Here is a 26,739-nt window from a genome sequence, read left to right on the forward strand (position 1 = left end):
AGAAATTATTTTTGTAGGCATTACTGAAATTTTTCTGTCTTGAACTCTCATGATTGCCTTTCATCAATCTTTTTTTTTTTTTAATGAATTGGGTATTTAAGATTGACATTTTGTGACCTGAGTAAAGATAACCTTAACCTTGGATGAGCTTATACTCATTAAGTAAGTATTCCTCTGCATTTTGATCCACCATCAACCATCATATCAATGTAGCTGATTCAAGCCTTGCCTTCCTCTGTAACTTTAACATAAAACTAGGAAAACAGGAAAGGTCTGCACTATCCCATTTTACAACTGAAGAATGGAGGCCCCAAGAGAGGGACACATGCTAATCATTGTCCTTGGTGGCAGCAAGTCTCCATCCTTCTGCAGAATGATTTAAATTTCAAGAATGGCTAAAAGTCAAGTACAATCTGTTGAACAAGGTGAGGAACAAGCAGCCTGGGTATATGTGTTTCTTCAAAGTGCTGATGGTTTGTCATCTAGTTAGGTAGGAGAGAAAAGGAACAGGACATTTACTAGGGAGGTCTGCAAGATGACACTTGGCATTCCACAGGAGGCATCGGGCCACAAGTTTCTTTACAGCAGATGAAAAGAAATGTTACGGATAGAGATGTGACATTGTATGTATTCTAAGTATTGTATATCCATTCATTGAGAGATGCTAATGGAAGACCAGAGAGAAAACCAGAAGCCCTGCAGGAGGAGGTTGAGGCAGGAGCCTGAAGAGGGACTTGCTGGTGCCATGAAGTGATTCCCCCAGATCACACCATCCAGACCTCCAGCCGTTAGAGCAGGCTTCAGACGTGCTGCCCAAAGGAGAGGGCAGGGCCGAATGTGGCAGGTGTCGGAGGGAGGAGCTGGGAACCTGGGACAGGCCAGGTACTGTTTTATACAGACTGTCTCCCTTACTCTCCACAGTCTCCCTGAAAACAATGCCATAGTCCCATTTTGTGCATGAGAAACCCAAGGCTCAGGGGTACACATCATCGGCTGCAGCACCCACAAGTCAGCAAGAAAAATGCCAGTGCACCTCCATCTGACTTCATCACACAAGGGCCAGAGAAATCTGGATATTTAACTGAGTGAATGTTCTCACTGCTGCGAGATCTCTGTGGAAGACAAAAAATCCTGCACACCATAGACCTGTTGTCTTGGAAGCTTCACTGGCAGGCGGCTCTTAAGCAGGGCTCTTCACTCACTGTGCTTCCCTGCAACGTCTCCACTCTTGCCAACAGCGTCCCCAGCAAAGCCACGCCCTGCCGACCCCTGACACAGCTGTGCATAGAACTGTGGTCACTCTCTCTGGATATCTTTTTAGAAAGAGTCTGCCGAAAACCCCTTAATGGATCAAAACTTGTACCAGCACCTTTGTGTTTTTTCCTGCCTGCCGCCTCCTCGATGGTTGTATCTGTTTGATGGGGCAGTGGTGGCCATAGTGAAGGGCTGACTTCATCCTCCATGATCACAGGCTTTTTAGCAAAATGAGTCCTTGGCCCAGCACAGAGCACAGAAACAGACCTTCACAGTCTGCCCCAGCCTCCATCCTGCCGCCCGAAGAGCTGATGATACAGGAGCATCCACGAAACGGAGCCACTTGTGATCAGGGATACGGATGGAGGATGCTGCCATCGGAAGTGTCTTTTCTTCCTGCCTCTTCCTCTCCTACCCCCTCCCACCCCCTCCCTCCCCAAGAGACAAGGCAGCTAAAGTCATTTCAGGGCTGTCTGTTTGGTATCTGTCCCTGAAGCCGGGCCTGGAGAGACTGAAGACAGCATAATTGACCGTGAGCTTCTCTTCCAAAGAGCTCTGCTCTTGGGACCTGTCCACAGCCTCTCCCAGCCACCATCCACTCATCTCTGGAGTGAGTCCCTCTCAGTTCCTGGGCTGGCCTCTCGTTCCCTCCTTTCAGGACACGAGCCAGGGCGAGAAGGAAGTGGGGGGTGGGTAGGCCAGCCCTGGCCCCTGCTGGCTCTCCCCTCGAGCTGGCCACTGATGAGGTCACGGTCATGAGAACCCAGGGTCTCAAAGCAGAGTCCAGGCAGGAAGAGCTGGGTCTGACAGGCGTGATACTCTGGAAGAGGAGTGTTTGGAAACTGTCTCTGTGGTTCCTCTCAGCTCTACTGGGTGTGAAGCTCTCCCCACCCCCACCTCACAGGACCCTTTCCTAATTCCTGCATGTATGCAAGCGTGCTCAGTCACGCCCAACTCTTTGCAACCCCGCCAGTCTCCTCTGTCCTTGGGATTCCCCAAGCAAGAATACTGGACTGGGTTGCCATGCCCTCTTCCAAAGACGCCGTGACGGTCACAGTAATGTGTGGCCAACCTGGAGCAGCCCGAGTGTCCGGGGGTCTGACTTTATTGTACATGGGATCATTTGGGCTGCTGGCTAAAAATGACCCTTTGTGAAGGCAGTTAGAAATCCAAGAGTTATTCTGCTTCCTGTACTGTTTCACATTTGTGAATTTTAAAGCCAGCAACCATGCCCCGTTGGAGGGAGGAGCCCATCATGCACCCCCGCCACCCTCCACAATGACAGGCAGGCAGCAACCTCGGCCATGGGGTGCCCAAGTGATGGCTGGATGGAAGCGGCACTGGGACGCCGGGTAACTGCCATTCTGGGCTGAAGACCGTCTGGTGCCTTAGGTGGTGAGGCCGTGTGGGGAGCACTGGGCTGCAGCGGGGCAGCATGGTCAGAAGAGAGGAGCGTCTGGTTCTGCCATGCCTGGGCTCCAACAGACACCCGGTAACCACTGGTCTAAACATCCATGTCCGCAGAACATAGAGGCCAGGAGGCAACTCAAGCCCGGACTCCTCTGACTGGAGAGCCTGCATCCAGAAGAAAACATACTTTCCTCTTGACACAAGTCCAAGCAGTTAAAAAGATACTAAAGTGAACCCAATTTAGAAAGCTTTTGAGTAGGCTGGAAACAGATGTGACAAGCCATTTCAGGATATTTGGGGAGATGAGATGGGAGGGCGGGATGCAGAATGGCTCGGCCGCTGCTTCTGGGCCCGCCCAGCCAGGTGCCTCTGCTCAAAGAAGGCTGCCCACAAGCATCTCTTTGGAAGGAGGCTTCCTTTCTCCTAATGACCACTCTTCTGGACCCCAGGGGCAGAAATAAGCAATAGAAAGCCCTCTGCTTGCCTGCAGGTAATAAGCAGGCCATCACCTGGTGTCATCGCAAAAGAACTGGCACATCCTATCAGACCGTCAACAGAGAGCTCACATCCATGGAGGAAAGACTTTGGGGGTGTGGCACTTGAAATGCTCTGCAAAGAACAGATGAAATGTTCAGCTGGACAAATTGTGTGACTGGGAGGGGCCTGAGTAGGAGTCTGAACCGTGAAGTCTGCTGGGGAATCAGGCAGACCACTTGTCTCTGAACATAAAATACATGTGGTCGAAAGAAGGGTAATAAAAATATAAGGATGAAGATGCTAGTCTAGTTGCAGCCAAGTACAAAAAAGACCTCTATGTGCCAGGCCAAAGTTAATTTCCCTTTAATTTCATGGGCAGTCATGGGAAATAGAAGTTTACTGAGCAGAGCAAGTCAGTGCCAGGGGGACCACACTTGGAAGGGTTTTTGCAGCTTCTTAAGAAGGGATGTCCACACAGGAAGTTAGCAGAGCCTTAAGGAAGATGGTGGCAGAGGGAATAAAAAGCCGGAAAACATATTTGAAAGCTGTTTCAACTGCTTGCTCGACTTGGCACTTGGTTGGGTTTTGGAGAAGGATCTCCAGGTTTTGTGCTAGGGTGACTGAAGAAATCATTAACACGGAGAGTTCACCAGGTTTTGTACACTGAATTTACTTAGACAAAAAAATGAATCTGTAATTGTAACTTGAGAAAAACACATAGCTATTGCCTTCTTCAGAAAAAAAAAAAAATCTCTAATCTTGACTTTTGGCTCCAATTTCCTGCTCGGTCCTCCTCCAAAATGTTCCATCAATTTCTGAAACTAGAAGAAATTTAAAGTTCAGAGGAGCTAAAATATTGCAAGCCACCTTTTGTAGTTTATTTTTCCAGGCCACTCCTGAGTAGAAATAGACAAGAAATGAATGGTTACTGTAACTGGGATATTTGTAGTATAAATACAATCTGTTAACTTTAGACCATTTTCCTAGGTTTTATTCCTCCCATGACTCAAACTGTGTTTTATTCTGGGGAGAGAAAAAAATATACAGGTGACCTAAAAAGAAAAAAGTTAAGCTATATTTCTGATTTTGTGCACAAATTGTATCCTATAAATTATACTGTGACCCATCATTTAGAGAACTCCAAAAAAAAAAAAAAAAAAAAACCCCACTTTAGCCTCATTTCCTTTGTGTTTTCTAAAGGTCAAATGCTGCAAATACTGGCCAGATGACACGGAGATCTATAAAGACATTAAAGTTACCCTAATAGAAACAGAGCTACTGGCAGAATACGTGATAAGAACATTTGCTGTTGAAAAGGTAAGCTTTCACACTATTTTTGAAAAGCTACAGTCAGACATTAGTGATACCAGCCTCATTAACTTATCCGGGATAATTCATCCGTGGTCTCACCTGAACGCAGGTAGTCTGTAGCCAGTGATGACTCAGGACTGCACCCTACCCTCTGGTCCTGCAGCACCTCACTGCCATCTTTGAAGCAAATCATTCCCATTTCATAGGAATATGTATTTTGCTGCTAATCCAAAAGATACACCTAGCTGTCCACTTCCTTTTTCTTTTCAACCTGGTTAGTATTGTTCAGCCCGTCTCTCTGTCCTTGTTCAGAGGCAGTTGATAAATGTCCTTCATGCTGTATGTCCATGTGGGTTCCCCGGTACTGAGTTAGCATCAGTGTGGAGACACGGGTTCTAACTCCTCCTGGATGCCCTTCACGTCCTCAAGCCTTTCTCAGCCTGTGGTTTCATGCAGATGATGGACTTTCCAGGTGGAAGCGTCTACCTGGAAACATACATAAGTAGACGCAGGACGCTTCTGCATGAACCAGCTTCTCCATTCACTCACTCCCATGCTGGTTTCAGCCCTCGGTCCCTGCGGGCGCGGCGTCCCAAATGCTCATCCCATGCGCATGGATGGGGCTGCTGCTCTGAGCATAACAGGGAATCTCCTTACCCCCCTCTTTCTGCCGACATAGGGAGGGCCCGGAGGAGAAGCACACTGCAGTCCGTCCCGAGAAGTGTCACAGGTAGGCTGCGGGGGGCGGGGAGTGGAGATGATGTGTCCGGCGAGTTCTCTGCCTTGCTGTCCTCCAAGAAGGGGACCCCTGGCGTTGTCTCTGGAGTCCCCAGACTTCTGTCCAGAGCTGATTCTCTGCAGCTGAGCCCTACACTGCGCTTAGCGATGCTGGCACAAGTTTCCCAGTGGTGGGTTCCCTTAGAGACCCCAGGGTTGTAAGTGAACCTCTGGGCAGTTGGTTCCAGCCCTTATTCCCCCTGCATCTCAATGCAGTCTCCAGACTAACAAGACCAGTTGTGGGAAATGAAGAAATGGCAGCGTTTGCTTCCTGGCTCATTTACCCCGATGTTTTGAACACCTCTCCTGACTTTCAAAACCCTATTTGTCATAGAATCACAAGGCTGAAGAGACTTTCGTTTATTTTAATCTGTTTCTCATACTATTTAACATTTTTTTCCCTTAGCCTGTCTTTTTTAATAAGCAGACAGGAGGCTTGAAGACTTCAAAGAATGTGGAGTTCTGGTTGACTCAATTCTTTAAGTTCTGAACCTCACACTTTGATGTCAGTTTTTTTTTTTTTTTCCTTTTTAGGCAGAATCAGGAAGGAAAAAAAGAAAAGCATATGGAGGATTTTTGTATGGCTCTTGGCAAGAGCACTCATGAATAATTGTATTAAAACAGATAGTGATAAAAGACCCCGAATATTTTTTTCTTAAAAAAAAAAATCATCCGAAAGCCATCACTTAAACATGGATTTCTTTGAACAATAGTCAGCTCTCTAATAAGCTGAAAATGCATCTCAGTGGCTAAAGGAAGGATTTGTTTGTTTCTTTGCTCTTTTTTTAACCTCTTAGTGTTCTCTATCCCCAGCTGCCCAAAAATGTTTCTGAAACACCCAGGTATTTTAGTCCTAAGACAGCCAGCAAAGAGCTGGTGGAAGGAAAGGAAGGATGAGGAGCTTGTTAAGGCATTTGGGGAAATCAGAATGACATGTTAGTGATTTTCTAACCAGGCAATTGGAATCTTTAAGGAAAACAAATCGTTAGTACTTCTGCGGAGCACTTCTTGTAGGTTTTAAACTTCCTCATTAGAAAGGAAACTTAAAAAAAAAAAAAAAACAGAGAGAGAAACAGCCAAGTGAAGTGTGTGCTTTGAGAGTCCTGCAGTTCTGATTCTGTTTTGAGAGGATTTACATCAAGGGACCTAAAGGTGAAAAATAGGTTTGGGCTTCATTCTGCAAACAAGCAGGAAGGTTTGCAATTTGAAACTGATCAATGCCTGTTTTACATGGGGCGGTCCTCTCTCCTTTCCCATGAGGCTGATGACCCGGAGCTGAACAGATGTTAAATGACAAAGTGCCCATCCTGGCTGGAGGAAGACAGCTGAAAAGCTTCTGTGGATCTAAGTTGTCGGGGGAATGTATCCTCGCTGATGCTGGCAGCAAGGAAGCTGGCTACAGACACCAAATTCCCTCTGCAAGGAGGTGCCTAGGGCTCAGAAAAGCAGGAATATGGCCTGAAACCTGTCAGAAAGAACATGCACCTAGGGATTCATCATCCCACACTTAATTATCAAGCACCCTCTCTGCGTTAGGCTCTACTAGGCATCTTTCTTCCCATTATAGTATAAGGAGAATGAAGTAAATATCACACCTTTTATTGTTGTTGTTCAGTGACTAAGTCGTGTCCAATTCTTTGTGACCCCACGGACTGCAGCAGACTTTCCTATCCCTCACTATCTTCCGGAGCTTGCTCAAACTCATGTCCATTGAGTCAGTGATGCCATCCTACCATCTCATCCTCTGTTGCCCCCTTCTCCTCTTGCCCTCAATCTTTCCCAGCATCAGGGTCTTTTCCAATGAGTTGGCTCTTCACCTAAGGTGGCCAAAGTATCGGAGCTTCAGCTTCAGTATCAGTCCTTCCAATGAATATTCAGGGTTGATTTCCTTTAGGATTGACTGGTTTGATCTCCTTGTTTCCCAAGGGACTTTCAAGAGTCTTCTCCAGCACCATAGTTCGAAAGCATCAACTCTTTGGCACTCAGCCTTCTTTGTGGTCCAATTCTCACATCCATACATGACTACTGGAAAGACCATAGCTTTGGCTATACAGACACCTTTATATAGCATTAATATTTATTACAATTTATATATATAATGATGATACTGATTTATATCACATAAAGTCTTATTGAGCAAACTCCGGGAGACAGTAGAGGACAGTGGAGCCTGACATGCTACAGTCCATGGGGTCGCAGAGTCAGACACGACTTAGTAACTGAACAACAACAACAAAATCTTGTTAATGAAAAACAAAAATATACTTGATATCAACTTGCAACGTGTTGGGGCTGTGATCACCAATCACATCTATGATCTATCCCCCCAAATATACTACAAAACAGCAAAAGAGGGAACTGCTGTGTCCGTGAACAAGAGTGAGAAGTAACTCAGAAGCCACTCCATTGCTCGTCTCATAAGTAGTGAGCACGTTAGAGAGCAAGGTTTATTTTGGAAAGAGGTTTGCTGCATCCCAGATGCTGACATTTACCCTGCTGAGAGAATGAGCCTTACATCAGTTGGATGGCCCTTCCCCACCCCATGATAGATGGAGTTCAGAATTTGGGGATGCTAGATCTGAAACATAGAAAAAGAAGTGCTCAAAAAAAATTAAAATTAACAGTGTATTGAAGACATAAGTGCTCGCTTGTCCTCTTTGGAATGAAGAAATATTTATTATAGGCTTTTCCCTTTCCTGGGACTACCCCTGCCCTGCTGTCCTAGGTAAATCCAGGGGAGCACTCAGGGATGACACAGCCTCACCATTTGTCTTCTGATGGAGGCTTTGGCCAACTGTTATCATGGTTTCAGCAAGAGGAAATGTGGGCTCCTAACCACCTAGGAATCTTGCTCTGGGGTCACAGAGCGTATTTAGCAGATGACAGTGTTGATTTTCCTTTGTGAATCCCTGACGGCATAATTCCTTAATGCTTAAACCTACTAAAGAACAGCATGAGTTTCTAAGAGAAATGAAGCTTCCACACTTTTGTGTTATTAAACCAAGACAAATGAACACCCTGATAGCAAACAACTCTTATCTTTAGAACCTATAGTTGTTTGCCTCTTCTGGTCTTTCAAAGCACATAAATTTCTTCCTGGCTAAGTTTCCACAAACAGTGACTGATGGTGAACATAGGGTTCCTGAACAGTTTGTGTTGAGATAGTAAGACCACACCCAGGGCCTAACACAGAGATGGTGTCCAGGAAACAGTGTTGGAAAGAGAGAAGGGGGAAAGTCAAGTTTTATCTCAGGTTACCTCCAGCCTTTATTCTGGAAGTAATTGTTTTCAAAACAGGCTCTTGTTTTAAAACACAGTCTTCCTGCATAGATTCATAGGAAGAAAAAAATGGATAAAAATCAATTTAACGTACTTAGTTGCTCAGTCATATCCAACTCTTTGCAACCCCATGCTTTCTGTCCATGGTAGTCTCTAGGCAAGAATACTGGAGTGGATTACCATTTCCTTCTCCAGGAGATCTTCCTGAACCCAGAGATGGAACCCATGTCTCCTTCTTTGGCAGCTCAGATTCCCTGAGCCATCAGGGAAGCCCATAAATCAACTTAGTTATTCTCAAAACAAAAGTAAATTTAAAAAAAAAAATTGGTTAAAGTCTGTTTCCTTCTGCCTCCCCTTCAGTTGTATGGTGGACCACCCTCCTTCTTCAGTTTACTGATCTAACATAGAATTCCAGCAAAAATACCTCTTGCTTTCCATGGTTCGTATTTGCTGACATGCCTTACCTCCTGAAAGCCAACCACTGAAGACACCTCTGCCACTCTAGGCCCTGGAGTCAGACCTGAAGAGCCGTGTTTGCATATGATTGTTGGTGACCAGATGCATGGGTTCAGTGTTTACCCCAGTTAGAAAGAGAAGCTTAACAAACTTAATTCCAATAAAAAGTGGTCCTCTGGCCTGTCTGGATGGAAGCAGTCCTTCTTCCAGGAGGCTTCCTGTACACATAGGCATGTGCACAGCCCAAGTGCCCGGCACAGATGGCACCAGGACACGGAAGAGCTGAGCAGGGGTCTGCATCTTGGCTGCTTGTCTTGAGACATAAACACCCCTTAGACCCCTCCCGCCCCCAATCTGTGTCTCGGGGCCCGCTCCTCACACCATAGGATATGAGTGACACACAGACTGTTAACAGAGCCTACAGCTTAGAAAGGAGGCTCGAGGAGGCTCAGCACCCACCACTATCCACTCACTACTGTTGCACCTGTAAACTCACATGTTCCCAATCACCTCCCCTTCCACCCCTACAAACATCTTCCTCCCTGTGATGAGCTCTCAGAGTCTGTGTTACCTTGGAGAATGACTTTCTTCCCAGCAGTCAGTTACCCAGCCCCAGGTTCCCTGACGCTGAGGGTCCTCGGCGCCCTCCTGGCACCTCATTGTCTATTTCCCTGTGTTTTCTCCTGTGCTGACCGGCCCCTGGCAGCGAGGCGTCCACGAAATCCGAGAGATCAGACAGTTCCACTTCACGGGCTGGCCAGACCATGGGGTCCCCTACCACGCCACTGGGCTGCTGGGCTTTGTCCGGCAGGTGAAATCCAAGAGCCCGCCCAACGCAGGCCCGTTGGTGGTGCACTGCAGGTGAGTGGGGGCCAAGTGAGGGCAGCGGGTGCGAGTCCCCTTGGGGTGATGGAAATGTTTGGGAACTCGACAGAGGGGTTGATCACGTTGCGAGGGTGCCAGGCGCCGCTGAGTTGTACACCTTCTGGTGGTCATTCCACGTTCTGTGAATTTCACCCCAGCGAGGATCTAAGAGGAAGCAGCAGCGGGGGTCCCTTCTGCCCCCGCTGACTGAGCCCCCTTCTCCATGCAGTGCTGGTGCGGGCAGGACCGGCTGTTTCATCGTCATTGACATCATGCTGGACATGGCCGAGCGGGAAGGGGTGGTGGACATCTACAACTGCGTGCGCGAGCTGCGGTCTCGGAGGGTGAACATGGTGCAGACCGAGGTACTGAACCCCAGTCCCGCCCAGTCTGCCCCCACCCCCATCCCCCCTTCTGCCCCCACCCCCACCCTCACCCCCCCACCCCCACCCTCACCCCCCCACCCCCACCCTCACCCCCCCACCCCCACCCCCACCCCGGTCCACACCCCCCCACCCCGGTCCACACCCGGCCCCGCCGCTGGCCCCGCCCCGCCGCTGGCCCCGCCCCGCCGCTGGCCCCGCCCCGCCGCTGGCCCCGCCCCGCCGCTGGCCCCGCCCCGCCGCTGGCCCCGCCCCGCCGCTGGCCCCGCCCCGCCGCTGGCCCCGCCCCGCCGCTGGCCCCGCCCCGCCGCTGGCCCCGCCCCGCCGCTGGCCCCGCCCCGCCGCTGGCCACGTCCCAGGGCCAAGAGGTGGGGGGAGAGAAGCTGCTGTTCTGTTTTCAGAAGCCCCCGGCAGAAAAGGCGAGGCACATGGCCATCCTTTCTTCCCACCCTCCTCCTTCCTTCCTTTTCTTTCTTCTCTCATAAACACATGAAAAAGGCCAGGAGTCTGCCAAGTAATAGAATCTGCTCCCCAAGCCCAGCTTTCCCCTTGCTTCTGCGTCCAGGGTCCCGGTCGAGGCTCCACTTTGAAGCCTTCAGGATTTCAATACTGTTTCTTTTTATTGTGTCTTTTAAACTAGCTGGTAACCAGAGCGAGACCACCCCTGAGAATAGGCAGGCATTTGCAGAGTGATTTTTAAGGGTAATCTCTGTGCATTTCCTTCTCTTCTGACTGTCCTTAAAAATTCTGTCCAGTGAGTGGCCTGGCATCATGGGAATTTGCCCACTTTATGGAAGCACTCTGGAACTTCTCTAAGTTAGAATTCAAGGTGTTTCCGGAACTTAAGTGTTTGAGAAAAAGTATTCCACACTGCTCCTAGGAAATTAATGTTTTTACTAATGTGCGTGCATGTTAAGTCGCTTTAGTTGTGTCCAACCCCATGAACTGTAGCCCAACAAGCTCCTCTGTCCATGGGATTCTCCAGGCAAGAATACTGAAGTCAGTGGCCTTCCCTTCTCCAGGGGACCTTCCTGACCCAAAGATCGAACCCACATCTCTTACGTCTCCTGCACTGACAGACAGTTTCTCTACCACTAGCACCACCTGGGAAGCCCCAGCGTCTGAGTGGTTTCCATCAGTGTGTTGAAGCCTTCTGCACTGAGCCCCTGCTTACCTCTCCTCCCGCTGTCCTCCACATGTGGCTAATCACTAATGCCCTGCCCTTCCATTGGAGGGGGACAGGATTACTGGCCCTGGGACAGCCCCCTCCGAGCGGCCAGGTCCCCTCCCCGGCCTTCTCTCTGGAAGGAAGGTGCACTCTGTGACGGGTGAACCACTGTTCTCTGGTCTTCGAGGGGCTACCTCCCGTCCTCCTCTGGTTCCTGGGAGTTACCTTGGTTTCTCTGCTTCCCCAGGAGCAGTACGTGTTCATCCATGATGCCATTCTGGAAGCCTGTCTCTGCGGGGACACCTCAGTGCCCGCTTCCCAGGTCAGGTCTCTCTACTATGACATGAACAAGCTGGACCCACAGACCAATTCGAGCCAGATCAAGGAGGAATTCCGGGTAGGTCGTGCTAAAGGGACAAGGCTATGACCTTGCTCCTAAGAAGAACCTCAGAGTCAGCTCCAGAACCCTTAAGCCCTCTCAGCCTCAGCACTGTTGGCGCTGGGGGCTCAGTTGTCTGTGGCCGAGGGGCTGTCCTGTCAGGTGTTTAGTGGCATCCCTGGCCACTGCCCACTGAATGCCTGAGCCCTGCCCCCCTACACACCATCCTGACAGCCAGACCATGTGCTGATGTAGCTAGTATCCCCACATCGGGACCCACTGGTCTGGCAGAGCCAGGCCCTTCCCGCCCCTACCCCTGCCCAGAGAGCAGATGTCAGACCAACCCACAGTGTAACCCCGAAGGCTAGACCAAGCCTGGCACATTCAGGGTGCTTGCTGGCAAGAGTGCATGCGTTCTAAGTCGTTCAGTCGTGTCCGACTCTTTGTGACCCCGTGGACTGTAGCCCACCAGGCTCCTCTGTCCATAGGATTCTCCAGGCAAGGATATTGGAGTGGGTTGCCCTGCCTTCCTCCAGGGGATCTTCCCAGCCCAGGATCAAACTCCCATCTGTTAGGTCTCACGCATTCGCAGGCAGGTTCTTTACCACTAGTGCCCCCCAAGTACTCTGTGCCATTTCTCATGCTCACCTGGGATCTGAATGCACCTGACTCCACATCTAACTCCAGCCTGACCCCTGCCAACCTCTTCCTCCAAACCCCAGTGTCCAGTCCTAGCTGGACTCATTGGCACCTGATCTGGCATACACACAGCAGTCCTTGTGTCTGATGGGCTCTGCCTGTGCACAGAGTCCTGAAGACTAAAGAGAAATAAAAATCTCATTGTGTAAGTGGAGTCCAGGGAGTGGGGAGTGGGGCCTCAGCCACAGGACACAGGGGGTCCCTTGAGGTCTGCACACAAAACGGGGTTCTCCTCCCAAGCGTGCCTGCTCTGTCCCCCAGACCCTGAACATGGTGACGCCGACCCTGCGCGTGGAAGACTGCAGCATCGCACTCCTGCCCCGTAACCATGAGAAGAACCGCTGCATGGACATCCTGCCGCCGGACCGCTGCCTGCCCTTTCTCATCACCATCGATGGCGAGAGCAGCAACTACATCAACGCGGCCCTCATGGACGTGAGCCCCCACCACCCCCGCACCCCCTCCCTGGGCAGGACACGGGGGGATATTCCTCTAGGGGCAGCACCTGGGTCCTCTCCCTGGTTCCCTTAAAGCCGTGAACTGTGCTTTCAACGAAGTGCACTTCTGCCTCCATATCTGTTTCTGTGTCAGGACCAACATTCTTGGTCTCTGGGAGACCCTGGTCCAGGAGGGCTGATAAATGAGGGGTGTGTTGGCAGTGCTCTGAGCACTTCAGTCTTTTAACCTGCTGCCCAGAGAGCAAGAGACAGCTATGAAGTCAGGAAGGCAGTGAAGTGGGATAATATGGTTTGCAGCATTATTTTAGTTTCCATTCCTCCTGATTTAGGCAGTAATTAACATGGGGGAGAAATTGCCTGTCAGCACAGATAGTACACAACCCATTACCTCCTGTCAGTCTATTTACTTCTAACTGAATGAGCATTTGCTATTCAATTGATGGGAAAAGTGAATGGGGATTTTCGGTGCTAATGCAGAAATTTTAATTCTATTGGTGGGATATCGGTAAAAAGGTATTTAAGCTTGTCTGATGCTCTGCAGAGCTGTCAAAAGCGTGTGTGTCCTTGGATGGCAGGAATAAGTAACACCATCTCACACATTTAAACAATAAGCACACAGATTTTAGGAGAAACGGAACTATGTTAATCATGCATATTTTAAAGTAAAGTTAAATTTTCTCCATTAAATTAGTTGTATGTAGAGTCGACGTTGCCTTTCTACCAGAAATACCAAACAAATTGTAGGAGATACTTATTAAGTTTTCTAAGTATCAAAGTGAGGTGACTTTGTAGCATTATTTTTCTGCAGATGAGTCTATTTTTGGCCTGTTTTGGCATGGACCATGGTGATAGAATTCAACAGTTGTTAAATATGTTCAGTGTTTTGTGTCACGAGCTCCCATGTGTACAAAATAACTTAGCTCCCTCCTGTCACGTTCTCCCGGGTCCATTTGGATCTCTCGTTTGCGTCTGCAGAGCTATAAACAGCCCTCGGCTTTCATAGTCACCCAGCATCCTCTGCCAAACACGGTGAAAGACTTCTGGAGGCTGGTCCTGGATTATCACTGCACGTCTGTGGTGATGCTAAACGACGTGGACCCTGCCCAGGTGAGATGCATGGACTACGGCTGCCAGGGCCCTGCCCAGGGTCTGGTCTGTGTTTTCTGTGTTTGGACATCGAGAATGCAGTCCCCTGGCAGCAGGTTACAAACCCCAGGTGAGGACAGGGAGCCAAAGATGCCTGTGTTACAAACCAGACAAGGGACTTCCCTGGCAGTCCAGTGGTTAAGACTGCACCTTCCAATGCAGGGGCTGTGGGTTCGATCCCTGGTCGAGGAGCTCAGATCCTGCATGACTCATGGTGAAAAAAAACAAAATATAAAACAGAAGCAATATTGTAAAAAAAAAAAAAAACACCTCAGTGAAGAATTTAAAAATAGTCTGCACACACACACACACACACACACACATACACAAAAACTTCACAAAAAATTAATAAAAACCAGGTGTAATTAGGGATGGCAACAGAAAATAGTCTGAGACAAAAGATGGGCTGAACTCAGAGACAGTGTGAGTGACGAGGAAACAGAGGGTCATCATCTGGGCTGTTCTCGATGGAAATGCTGACTGGAGAGAGATGCAGGGTAACAGGCAGTCAGGACTGACCAGGGGCTGAAGGACATAGAGCAAGCCAACCAGAGATGATGAGAAAGGCCGTCAGCCCCTGACACAGCCCCGGATCCGGGCTGGGAGTGTCTCCGAGCCTCCTGGCATGGCCCACCTGGAGGCAGTTGGCCTAGCACGGTGAAAAGAGTGGAGGCTTTTTCATATCTAAGGGATAGCAATTACTTTTGTCAACTCTTTGGTAAAGATATATTAAAGAGAAATGAAACCGAGACTGGAAGATAAGGAAAACTCAGAATGATGAATGTGATTTGCTCGTAGCTCCTCTTCTTACACATAGAGAGATAGAACTGGGCGGCGGTGACTCCGTATTAGTAATGGGGTTAGAAGGATTTTCCTAAAGGGAATTGTCAGGCCAGACAGAGTGAGCCCGGGGTCCCTGGGAGCTGGATTTATCACTTTAGGGCCCAGCTATTCTATTCACGGGCTGACCTGCCGTGACAGAGGCACTTGTGGGAAGTTTGAACTTGGTGTGTTGTAAGAATAAACTTGTTCTGGAACGGAATTAATTTTCTGTCTCATAGAGACAAATTTTTTTAAAAAAATGAAAGTCTGACATACTGCAGCAGCCAACGTGGACAAAAATTTTCCTTCCTAAAATCCGCTTTATTGTCATCAATCTGCCAAAAATCCCGGGGACCTTCACTTCAGTCCTGTAATGTTTTTCATTACATTTGAAGCAATGCATTGTCTTGTTAAGGCTGCAGCCCAAGAGCTAGTTAATGAAATAATAATGATCATGCTTGTCCTCATCTAGTCCTTTTTACTTAAGAAGCTTAAATATTTCAGTAGTCTTCCGTGTTGATCCTCTCCTCTCCGAAGAATGGGTGGCAACCATTTATAAAAACAAGCAGACACCACAGCTGGGGAACCTCCATGACACAACCAGAAACAGGACCGAGGTTTCTGGTTTTCTAACTCACAATGCCATGCGTTCAGCTCCACTCATTCAAGATTGCTTGGTCACAGACAGAGGATAAGCAAGTGTTCCCTCTTCAGAATCATTGTTTTTCCCCTAATGTGAATACTGAAATGCAGTGACAGACTGTTTTTTTTCCATATGAGTGAACCAGACATCAGTGGCTTACACAAGTTTCTTTGTGCATGACACTGTTGAATTCTAAAGCGTGTTAGTCACTCAGCCATGAACTCAGACAGTAAAGAATCTGCCTGCAATGCAGGAGACCTGGGTTCGATCCCTGGATTGGGAATATCCCCTGGAGGAGGGACTGGCTACTCATTCCAGTATCCTTGCCTGGAGAATCCCATGGACAGAGGAGCCTAGCAGCTACAGTCCATGGGGTCACAAAATATCGGACATGACTAAGCAACTAACACTTGAATTCTAAAGTCACGTCCTAACCCACAGTTGTCTGGGTTCATACCAAGCCTTGGCCACCCCAGTGGGAGAGACTAAGGTCCCCATCCCGCTCAGCAGATGGAGCCAGTACTGGTTTGGAGAAAGGATGCTCTTGGGATTCGGCCTTTTAGAGAGCACTAAATGGAGCATTTGAACCGAAAGTCTCTGCGATCGTGCAAGAATAGCACTCAGCTGCTTTAAGTATTTATAGGCCTAGTTCATGGATGTGTTATGCACTATTTAAGCCATTTTCCGCACGGTTTCCTTGGGCAGGATGCAGAATGCCATAATCCAGGAGCCCGTGCCAGCCGGGCCGTTCGTGTTTCTCTAGTGAAAGTGACGAGCTTTAGATTGAGGGCTGAATTGGGAGGACGAAGAGAAAGCAAGGCTGGCTCCATCAGGAGAAAATGGGCAGGACAGTTAGATGTGCGTGCTAGGGCTTCTCTTCCCAACTCAGCTTCCCATCATATGCCTGTTAATTTTAACATGGGTATCCTGCGGGGGTCAAAGAGAAAATAAACTTCAGCGAGCTGTCTTTTGACAAGGCAGTTTTATAACTTGTCACCGAGAAGCTCTGGTGAGGAAGGAAAAATTTCGTGGAAGCAATATCTTTTTTTTAAGTTTTTATTTACTATATAGTTGTGTGCTTAGTCGCTCAGTTGTGTCCAACTCTTTGCAACCCCATGGACTGTAGCCCACCAAGCTCCTCTGTCCATAGAGATTATCCAGACAAGAATACTGGAGTGGGTTGCCATGCCCTCCTCCAGGGGATCTTCCCCACCCAGGGATCAAACGCAGGTCTCCCATTCTGCAGGCGGATTCTTTACCAACTGCGCCACCAGGAAAGCCCTTTATATAGTTAGTTATTTTTAACTGTGCTGGGTCTCCTTGCTGCTCGGACTTTCTCTAGTTGCCGTGAGCTGGGGCCAACCTTTAGTCTCAGTGCACGGGCTTCTCACTGTGATGGCTTCTCTAGTTGCTGAGCACAGGCTCTAGGGAGCATGGGCTTTAGTAGCTGCAGCTCCCAGGCTCTGGAGCGCAGGCTCAATAGTTGTGGCATGGGGCCTCAGTTTGCTCCACGGTATGTGGCATCTTCCTGACCCAGGGATCGAATCCGTATCTCCCACATTGGCAGGTGGATTCTTTACTGCTGAGCCACCTGGGAAGCCTAGAAGCCTTATTTTCAAATAAATAAATGTAATTTCTAAAATACTATAGACTCAGCTCATGCAAAAAGGACCCTTAAGTTATCCTACTTTCCTTGTTGGTCATGAAATTCAAACCTTTAGCTTCTATAGCAGAGGGAGGGAGATGTCTTCATCTGATCCACTGGAAACCATCTTGCAATCTTCGATATAAATCAACCTTTGTAACCTTCCATGATGAGATTTTAGATCCTTTGGAAAAGAAAAGTCATCAGAAAAAGGAATTTCAAGCAGTAGGTTCTCACCTTCATTGTACATCATTCTGCTTAAAAATGAGATGTTTTCATCTGCTCTTGGCTCAGAAGAAATAGCCTGTAAAATAATGAAGTGTTTTCCTCTTGCCCTGCCCCCCAGCCATTTGTCCCTCCAGTAAATTGGAAAAAAAATAGTTAAATGCTGCTTCCAAAACATCATTGCATACCGAGTCCCAGAAGAAGCTTCATTTCAGACTTTAGGGTCTCAGAGCTTTAGAAGGCTTCCCAGGTGACTCAGTGGTAAAGAACCTGCCTGCCAATACAAGAAATGTAAGAGATGCGCATTCTATCCCTGGGTTGGGAAGATTCCCCGGAGGAGGGCAGGGCAACCCACTCAACAGAGCCTGTCAGGCTACATCTATGGGGTTGCAAAGAGTCAGACACAATGGGACAACTGAGCATGCATGCATGCCTGCAGAGCTTTAGAAAAGATTTGTGATAACAGACGGGAGTTTTCTTACCTGTCTCCAAGTTCAATGTTGCTGCAGCGCAGTGGTAAGCAAGATCGCCTCCCTCATCTGCCATCATGCCTGGCACCCTGCCCGCCACACTCATCACCTGCTTCACGTTTCGGCAGAACTCCTGGTTCTCCAGTGTCATCAATACCTGGAGTGTGAGATGCTAGGAAATTGAGTTTTTAATTGAAGCCCAAAGTGGTTACTCTTATTCTGCCGTGTTTCCTAGGTCTGAGCTGGGAGGTTTTGGACCAGAGCGTGAGAAAATGCAACCCAACACTGTTATCAGTATTTTGTCACTAAACAGCCCTGCTCTCAAAGTGATTACATACTCCTAGGCGGGCCCAGGTGGAAGGTTGGAGATTGGGATGTCAAGTGGGTCATCTCAAATGTCTTTGCTCTTATAATGGCAGCTCAGGGCACCTCCCCAGGGCTGGAGAAGAGGGCCTTTCAGTGGCAAAAGAGATCTTACAGCGATGGTATTCAGTAGTGCCCACATGACCTCCTTGGGAGGCAGAATTCCTCGTGGCTTAGTGGTGCTTTCACAGAAAATAGAGAAAAAGTACTAGATGGACAGGGGGTAGTTAAGGGCTCAGCCAACAAGAAAGTCAACAGGTCAACTTGGGGGACGGAAGAGAGAAAGGAGCTGAAGTGAATGAGGGGTGTTGGGGCCTGATGCTGGTAGTGACCTTACCCAGACATGAGCAGTAAATGTACTCTGCTCATTAACCTCACGTTTCTGTGTTTTGAATCCAGTTGTGTCCACAGTACTGGCCAGAGAACGGAGTCCACCGACACGGCCCCATCCAGGTGGAGTTTGTTTCTGCTGACCTGGAAGAAGACATCATCAGTAGGATATTCCGAATCTACAACGCAGCGCGAGTAAGATCCGCAACCTATTTTCTCATCAATTGACTGGGTAGATGGTCTAGGTCAGTCAGTGTTCTGGGAGCCTGAAGGCCCTTCTAGGAGTCTGTGAACAAAACAAAGTTCCCTGATCCTGTGGAGCTTATGTTCTAAAGGGAGGAGACAGACAGGAGAGAATGGACACAAAGATTGCCTGCTAGATTTGCTAGGAGGTACTGTATGCTATAGGAGAAAAATGGGAAGGCAGAAGGTGCCAGGCCTGGACCAGAGTGTGAGCAGAGGGGCTGTATGAATGCAGCCTGGCGGGCATGAGGGGCAGCCACGTGCTCTCGTGCAGTTGGCTTTGGGGGCAGAAATGACAGTCGGCGCAAAGGCCCTGAGGTGGGGGGATTGTCTGGTGAGTCCCATAACAGCAAGGTGGCTGGTGTGTCCGCAGCCCAGGAGGCGAAGGCGGGAGTAGCTGCTGGGGCCGAGGTTGGGGCCCAGGGGGTAGAGGTCACGTAGGGCCCTGCAGGCCACCGCCAGGATCGGGGCTTCTGCGCTGAAGGAAAGGAAGCACCGCTACCGGGTCCTGAGTGGAAGAGTCTTGAGCTCTAATCGAGCTTTTAGAAAGCAGGCCTGGCGTCTGTGCTGAGGACTGACAGTGAGAGAGCGGGTCAGGAGGCTGTTGTAATAATCCAGGTGGGAAAGGACAAGGGTAGACAGAGCAGCAGTTGCGGGGGGTGGGGGGGGTGGAGGGATTCTGATACATTCTGGCCTCAGAGCTGATAGGATAGGATGGGCTAATTGGTTGGATCCCAGGGACTCAGGAGCAGCTCTCAGCATGTTGGTCCTGAGAACTGGATGGAACAGACATTAACCAGGTTAGGAAAAGCTGTGCAGGTAACAGGATTGTAAGGGGTCAGAGCATGCACGGACAGAAGGCAGGTCAGCTGGGTATGTGCTGGGTTTGAAGTGACTGTTTGATGCCTGCAGTGGAATATCGTGGAGACCTTGGAATCTGAGGGTGAAATTCAGGAGCAAGGTCTGGAGACCCAGATTGAGGACTCACTGGAATAGTTAAAGTCATGAGACTGAATGAAACCTTCCAGAGAAAAGTGGAGAAGAGAAAGGGACCCAAGGACTGAGCCTGGAGCCTGCATCAGCAAGAGTCTGGCAGGAAGGGAGGCCAAGAGCTGTGGAGTTTGGTGGGGGTACAGCCAGGAAGGAAACAAGAGTGATCCCCTGTGTTGGGTGCTACTGGCAGCCATGGAAGATTTAGCCCAAGAGAGTCAGACTAAAATCATGTGGCCTGATTATTTCTTGACTCCTAAAATTCTATTTAAATCCTCCTGCCAGTGCAGGAGACTCAGGAGATAGACACAGGTTCTGTTCAATCCCTGGGTCGGGAAGATCCCCTGGAGGAGGGCATGGCAACCCACTCCAATATTCTTGCCTGGAGAATCCCATGGACAGAGGAGCTTTAGTCCATGGGGTTGCATAGTTGGATACGACTGAGCAACTGAGCACATACACATAATTCTATTTAATTATGATGAAAGATTAACTATTGATATCTTAGCAAGAGTCCTGCCAGTGAGCAGAGCTGTGTGATACTCCCAGGACACAGTGACACGGAGTGTCATCTGTAACACTCTGAACTCACAGACATTGCCAGATCACAATTTATCCTCTCCCTTTAGTTTACCTGTAACTAAAGTCAAGCCTATTTACCACTCTCAGCCCAGTGTGGTCAGAGCTCCGGTCGTGTGCTGTTTTTCATACAGCGTTTGCAAAGCTGTGAGCATTCCACTTCGCTTCTGTCTGGCCTCCCATTGGAAACACCTGGTGTTTTATATCAGCTCTTGATTCAGACTCCTAACTCCTCGGGCCATAGGCCCTCCTTCCCTTGGGCCCACTGGCATGAGGAGGTGGGGTCAGCGCGCTGGAGCTTGGCCCTAAGAGTAACGCCTGCTTTTTTTCTCTCCACTCCCCTCCGATCGCCCGGCACTCTGCAGCCCCAGGACGGGTACCGGATGGTGCAGCAGTTCCAGTTCCTGGGCTGGCCGATGTACAGGGACACGCCGGTGTCCAAGCGCTCCTTCCTGAAGCTCATCCGCCAGGTGGACAAGTGGCAGGAGGAGTACAACGGCGGGGAGGGACGCACGGTCGTGCACTGCCTGTGAGTACACACACCCGCCGGACTGACACCAGCCCTGACGCCTCAGCTCACTGCCTCTGTTCATTATAAATGGAAAAGTAAGCAGATCTGGGCGCCAGCTCATCAGTCCATTCATTACTTTGCAGAAAACAAGCACATACGCATTTTACCATTGGAGGGGGTGTCGCTGCTATAAATTGAGCCCCAACCTTGTGACTGGGAGCCACTGCCTCCCCAAAAAAATACCTGGGTGGATTCAGTCAGCTCCTGCCAGAGCTGTTGAGAGCATGTTGTTAAGCTTCGGAGAATTTTCTGAGCTGGTTGTGAAACTGTTGGTAACCTAAAAACCTCAGTGGCAGACGTGTTTATGTCACGGACGTCAGCAAATGCCACAGTCAAGGGGCCCTCCCTGTTATGGCACAACTAGTTTTCCAGCGCACTCATTGGTGATTCTGTTGGATTTCATGACAGGGGTTTCAGAGGAACTGTTTCCTTCTTATTTGTGGTTTTAAGAGAGTTTTGTTTTGTTTTGTTTGCCTGGGGATAGATATATATTGGGAAGATTTGGTTACAGTCAGGGTCTGCAGACTGGTCTCCAGACCGGCAATTTTAACAAGTGCTAAAATGGGAGATCCTTGGCTGCAGAATAATGGTTCCCAACCTTGGCTGCACATCTGGGGAGCTTTAAAAAACAAACAAACGATGCCCAGGCCACAGCAGAACAATTAAATCCAAATCTCTGGGGGTGGGAAGACCAGGCAGCAGTACTTTTTTAACTCCCGGATTATTTCAGCATGAGGCCGAGGTTGCAAGCCGTGGCTCGAGCCTGCGTGCTTTTCAAAGCACTTTCACCTGCATCTTCTCATGGGCGAGGATAGGAACTAATCAACCAGCTGGAGGTGGCTTAATGGGCAGCGACTAGAAAGCCTCACAGTCTGGGGAGATGGGGAGAGAGTCTGTGGACACTGAGTATAAGCTTCCTTCTCTTTTCGGTGGAGCGTTGTTAACAAGCTCACAGGGAACTCTCTCCCAAATTGAAGGGAAGACAAAGCTCTGCTCTGGGGACACTGACCCTGGTTACAGCAACCAGCATGGCCGAGGGCTCGTTACTCTGCTCGCTGCCGTATCTTGCGAGATGGCCCCCACCCCCACCCCCCCACCCTGGATCTGGGAACCCAGGACTCTGCCACCTCTCAACACTGAATGTGGCAGGAAACCACTGTCCCCTCAGAAACAGTCTAATGAAGCAACCAACACCGGCCCTTCATCAGAAGTCCCCCCACTCCTCCTCTCCACCTTCCCCTTCCTTCTCAGGGACCCAGTTCATTAAAATCATCTCCACCAAGAAAACGTCCAGAAGGATCTATGAACTGCTCCCATCCCCGTTTTTATTCCTCTACTTGCAGACTTAACTTCTGATCAGAATAAGGTCAGAAGGTCACCTGTGTGAGGTGATACAGCCCTGGCAAGGATAATCGACATTTTAGTGAGAGTTTGTATTCGATCGGTTGGGTTTTCTTGGGAATGCAAATACAGTTTGTGGTTACCGACTTCTGCATCAGGAGCCTGCCAGCCTCTGGAACTAGAAACATCACACTTCCTAGAAGCTTCCTGACCAGGGCCAGCCCTGGGACCCTAATGGCTGTGTCCCACACGTATTAAGTTCATCTTAAAAATGCATTCCGGTAGACAGTAGGTGCAGACAGATACTGTTTGATTCCACTTATAAAGGTGTACCTAGAATAGTCAGACTTATAGAGTTAGAAAGTATTAGTCCCTTGGTAGGTGCCAGGGGTCGAGGGTGGGGGAGAATGGGGAGCTAGCATTTAATGGGGACAGAGTTTCAGTTTAGGAAGGTGAAAGTTTTCAGGCTATGGATGATGGTGAGTTGTACATTGTGAAGGTACTTAGTGCCACAGAATTGCACAGTTAAATATGGTTAAATAGTATGTTTTATGTCGTGTGACTTTTGCCACAATAAAAAAAAAAAATTTTTTTATCATAACAGAACAAAAGGTGGGGGCTACATCCCAGTAGTGGGAGATCTGAGGCCCCAAGAGGGGCCTGGGGGGGAAATGCAAAGACCCATTAAGTCACTGCACCTCATAGGCCACCATGCAGAGACACTCTCCAAGGCACGGCTATGAGCCCAGACTGAACAGTTCCACCCCCTGCCCACATGATACCTAAGACAGTGGCCGTTTTCTCACCCAGTGGACACGGTAGGCACCTGCTGCTTCTGCCCTCCTGCCAGCCAAGCCCCCGGCCCCTTCTCCTGCTGAGAGAACCTGGACTTTTCCTTGGGAACCATCCTCCCCTCAACTCTGAAGTCCCATCTGTTACCATGGGGCTGCCATTTACTCTCTCTATATCACGGAGGCGGGGTGTGAGACCCAGGCTGGGGACAATGCTGACTTATGTCAAGATTTTAAAATCTTAATCTAAGGTGTTTTAGTTGTAGGAACAGAGTTAGGTTGAATTGGTATCCTCCAGTTCAGGCCAGGAGACGTTGCTTTGACCCACAGGCAACCTGCTGTCCCCGCCGCCCCCCAGATGAGAACTTCTTCCTATTCAGTATAGCGCAGTGCCACCTACTGGCCACGGACAGAGCATGCATTCCCGGGATGCCCTTCAGGGCTGTGAACTGAGTGGTTCACAGAAAGCAAGCAGGGAATTCTTTTTCCTTATACACGTCTTCCAGCTAATAAAACTAGTTGAAATGGATAGAATTAAAGTCTCATGCTTTTTCAACCCTTGATGAAAGTAATGGATGTAGACAGTGGTCATTGACAGCTGCTGAAAGCGTTAGGTGAAAAGCCAATGGAGGAGAAACAGTGAGGTGTCGATGCAGAGAGAAGAGACTGAAGAGCAGAAGAGAAAATCCAGGAGCAGCCACACCTCGGGGTCCCCTGACTCACAGCAGGGTCCCGCAGCAGCACACCACCTGCAGGGCAGTGGTCTCCCTTCTCACGCTACCCGGAGAGCATCTCCAGTGCATGCTGTCTTCAGTGCAGACCTGCAAAGGAAGACAACAGAGCTTCTACAGAAAATCTTCACCTGAAGGCGTGATCAGAGATGAGTTATGCAGGACACAGAACGGCAGCCGTAAAGGAAGACATTGGTAAATTAGATCGTTAAAGCTGAGCGCTCCCGTTCATCCAAGGAGAGTGGAAACACAAGACAGGACACAGACGTTTGTGCTCCTTACATCTGACAAAGAATTCATAGCCAGCATGCCAAAGAACTGCTGAATTCGACAGGAAAAGGACAGACAGTCCAACCGTCGGGCAAAATGCTTGACGAGAACTTCATTTTTTCAAAAAGAATATCCAAGTAGCCAATAAGCATAGAAAAGGGATCATTAGTTTTCAGGAGAATATGCATTAAAATACAGCAAAATTAGGTGCCCCTACAGTCTCACCAGAATGTCTAAAATTTAAACAAATAACTGGTCCTCAGTGTTGGGAGACTGTGGAGTAACTGGACTCCCAAACACTGTTGGAACAAAGTAAGCACATACAACCATTTTGGAACCATTTAAATAGCATATGTGTGTGCGTGCTTGCATGCTAAGTCACTTCAGTCGTGTCCAGCTCTTTGTAACCCTGTGGACTGTAGCCCACCAAGCTCCTCTGTCCATGGAATTCTCCAGGCAAGAATACTGGAGTGGGTTTCCATGCCCTCCTCCAGGGGATCTTCCCGACCCAGGTATCAAACCTATGTCTCTGTCTCCTGCATTGGCAGGAGGATTCTTTACCACTAGCACCACCTGGGAAGCCCTTTAACAGCATTTAGCAAAGCTAAATATAAATATATCCTCTGAGCTCTTCTGCTGTGAGCTCACTGACTGCAAAAATGACTCATAAATGCAATAGGAGACGTGCTTATAGCAAACATATTCGTAATATGGGAAACTGCAAACAGCCCAAACATTCGTCAGCTCCTAGACAAAGAAATTATGCAGTAGTATATCCACTCAATGGAATTATTCTCAGCAACGTAAGAAGAAAAGGCTTCCCTAGTGGCTCAGATGGTAAAGAACTGCCTGCAATGCGGGAGACCTGGGCTCAATCCCTGGGTCCAGAAGATCCCCTGGAGAAGGGAACAGCTACCCACTCCAGTATTCTTGCCTGGAGAATTCCATGGACAGAGGAACCTGGTGGGCTACAGTCCATGGGGTCCCAAAGAGTTGGACACAACTGAGCGACTAACACACACAATGTAAGAGGACAAACTACTGATACAACATGGATGCTTCTCACACAGATAATGTTAAACAAAATAAGCCAGACTCAAAGAGTGTATGCTGTGTGATTCCATGCGTACAAAATTCAAAACCAGACAAAAGAGACTAACGATGCTAGACATGAGAACAGAGATTATCTTGAAGGTGTTGGTAGTTTTGGTGAGGAAGGAATACTGGGGAGAGGGGATCCAGGGAGCTGATCTTGGTCTGTATCTTGATCCAAATGGTAGTTAATGTTATATGCATTTGCAAAAGTTAACTGCGATCTATACTTAACCACTTGTGGGCTTAATTGTAGGTATGTTATGCTTTATTTAAAAAACTGATTTGGAACTTAAGAATGGGATGATCAAGCTGGCATTGGAACACGGTGATCAATCTTAAAATCACAAAATAAGTTGATATCCTATGCCTGCTTCCTAATGAAAGTTCACTTATAAACTATATTTATCCAGAAAGAAAAAAAAATCCTGAATTCTTATGAAACATCCCAATTAACAGAAAGCACAGGATTAGAGATTGGTAGGTTAAATGATTCTCAGAGATGCAGTGAATGAGAACAACCCAGAATGTGGGGCTGTCTGCAGGGAAAATGACCCTGTTTCCTCAACAAATAAATTGCCAAGAGGAAAAAATGAGAGAGCAAAAAGAACCCACAGATTAAAATAAACTTGCAAGACTTGTCAACCGAATGCAGTGTGGACTTTGCTTGGATGAGGATTTGAAAAAGTCAACTGTAAGAAAAAGTCTAAAACAACCTGGGGAATTTGGACAGTACCTAGAAATTCGATTCCATTGAACTGTAGTGTTTATTTTAGTTGTAATAATAATGGTATTGTGTGTTTTTTTTTTTTTTAAAAAAGGTCCTTTACATCCTTGGAAAAGAGGTTGATTCCAGAGCTGGTACAAGGGAGAAGTTATAGGACCAGTTAGAAAATCTCATGGTTCTAGAACATAAGGATGTGCTTGAAAAGGGTTGGAGGAACCAGCCTGATGGAGCTCCTCATGGCCAAAGCTGGAACAATTTCAGCAACAAAATAAATATGGATACTATTTTAGCTCGAAGAAGTGAAATTGATATATAAAAGTCTAAAGTGACATAAATAATAGAAATAAATAAGCAAATAAATTTTCAAACAGTGGCTGAGAGTTGTCTTTAGAGCATGATGTAGAAGGAAAGAGGGACGTGGAAACCAATTAGGCAGATGTCAGAGACGTCACTTTGCTGACAAAGGTCCGTAGAGACAAAGCTGGGGTCTTTCCAGGAGTCATGTATGGATATGAGAGTTGGCCCATAAAGAAAGCTAAGCTCTGAAGAATTGATGCTTTCAAACTGTGGTGCTGGAGAAGACTCTTGAGAGTCCCTTAGACAGCAAGGAGATCAAACCAGTCAATCCTAAAGGAAATCAACCTTGACTATTCATTGGAAGGACTGATGGTGAAGCTGAAGCTCCAATACTTTGGCCATCTGATGCGAAAAGCCGATTCATTAGACAAGATCCTGATTCTGAGAAAGATTGAAGGCAGGAAGAGAAAGGGACGAGAGGATCAGACGGTTGGATGACATTACTGACTCAATGGATATGAGTCTGAGCAAATTCAGGGAGATGGTGA

The 26,739-nt window shown here is 48.3% G+C and overlaps 1 protein-coding gene across 4 annotated transcripts in view; it reads left to right on the forward strand.

The window, feature by feature from the left end:
- Positions 1 to 26,739, forward strand: part of PTPRM (protein tyrosine phosphatase receptor type M) — a 657,213-nt gene that overhangs the window by 619,513 nt on the left and 10,961 nt on the right. For 2 of the 4 annotated variants that reach the window (XM_069568623.1, XM_069568624.1), the window contains 9 exons: positions 4,342 to 4,458; positions 5,132 to 5,182; positions 9,671 to 9,825; positions 10,058 to 10,193; positions 11,627 to 11,776; positions 12,719 to 12,892; positions 13,891 to 14,022; positions 18,629 to 18,754; positions 20,737 to 20,900. In XM_069568623.1, coding sequence (XP_069424724.1) covers positions 4,342 to 4,458; positions 5,132 to 5,182; positions 9,671 to 9,825; positions 10,058 to 10,193; positions 11,627 to 11,776; positions 12,719 to 12,892; positions 13,891 to 14,022; positions 18,629 to 18,754; positions 20,737 to 20,900 — 1,205 coding nt within the window. The remainder of the gene's footprint in view (positions 1 to 4,341; positions 4,459 to 5,131; positions 5,183 to 9,670; positions 9,826 to 10,057; positions 10,194 to 11,626; positions 11,777 to 12,718; positions 12,893 to 13,890; positions 14,023 to 18,628; positions 18,755 to 20,736; positions 20,901 to 26,739) is intronic. The other 2 variants (XM_069568625.1, XM_069568626.1) reach the window with 1 other exon arrangement.

This window comes from Ovis canadensis, chromosome 23 (assembly GCF_042477335.2).
Source record: "Ovis canadensis isolate MfBH-ARS-UI-01 breed Bighorn chromosome 23, ARS-UI_OviCan_v2, whole genome shotgun sequence".
In the NCBI taxonomy this organism is placed as follows: Eukaryota; Metazoa; Chordata; class Mammalia; order Artiodactyla; family Bovidae; genus Ovis; species Ovis canadensis.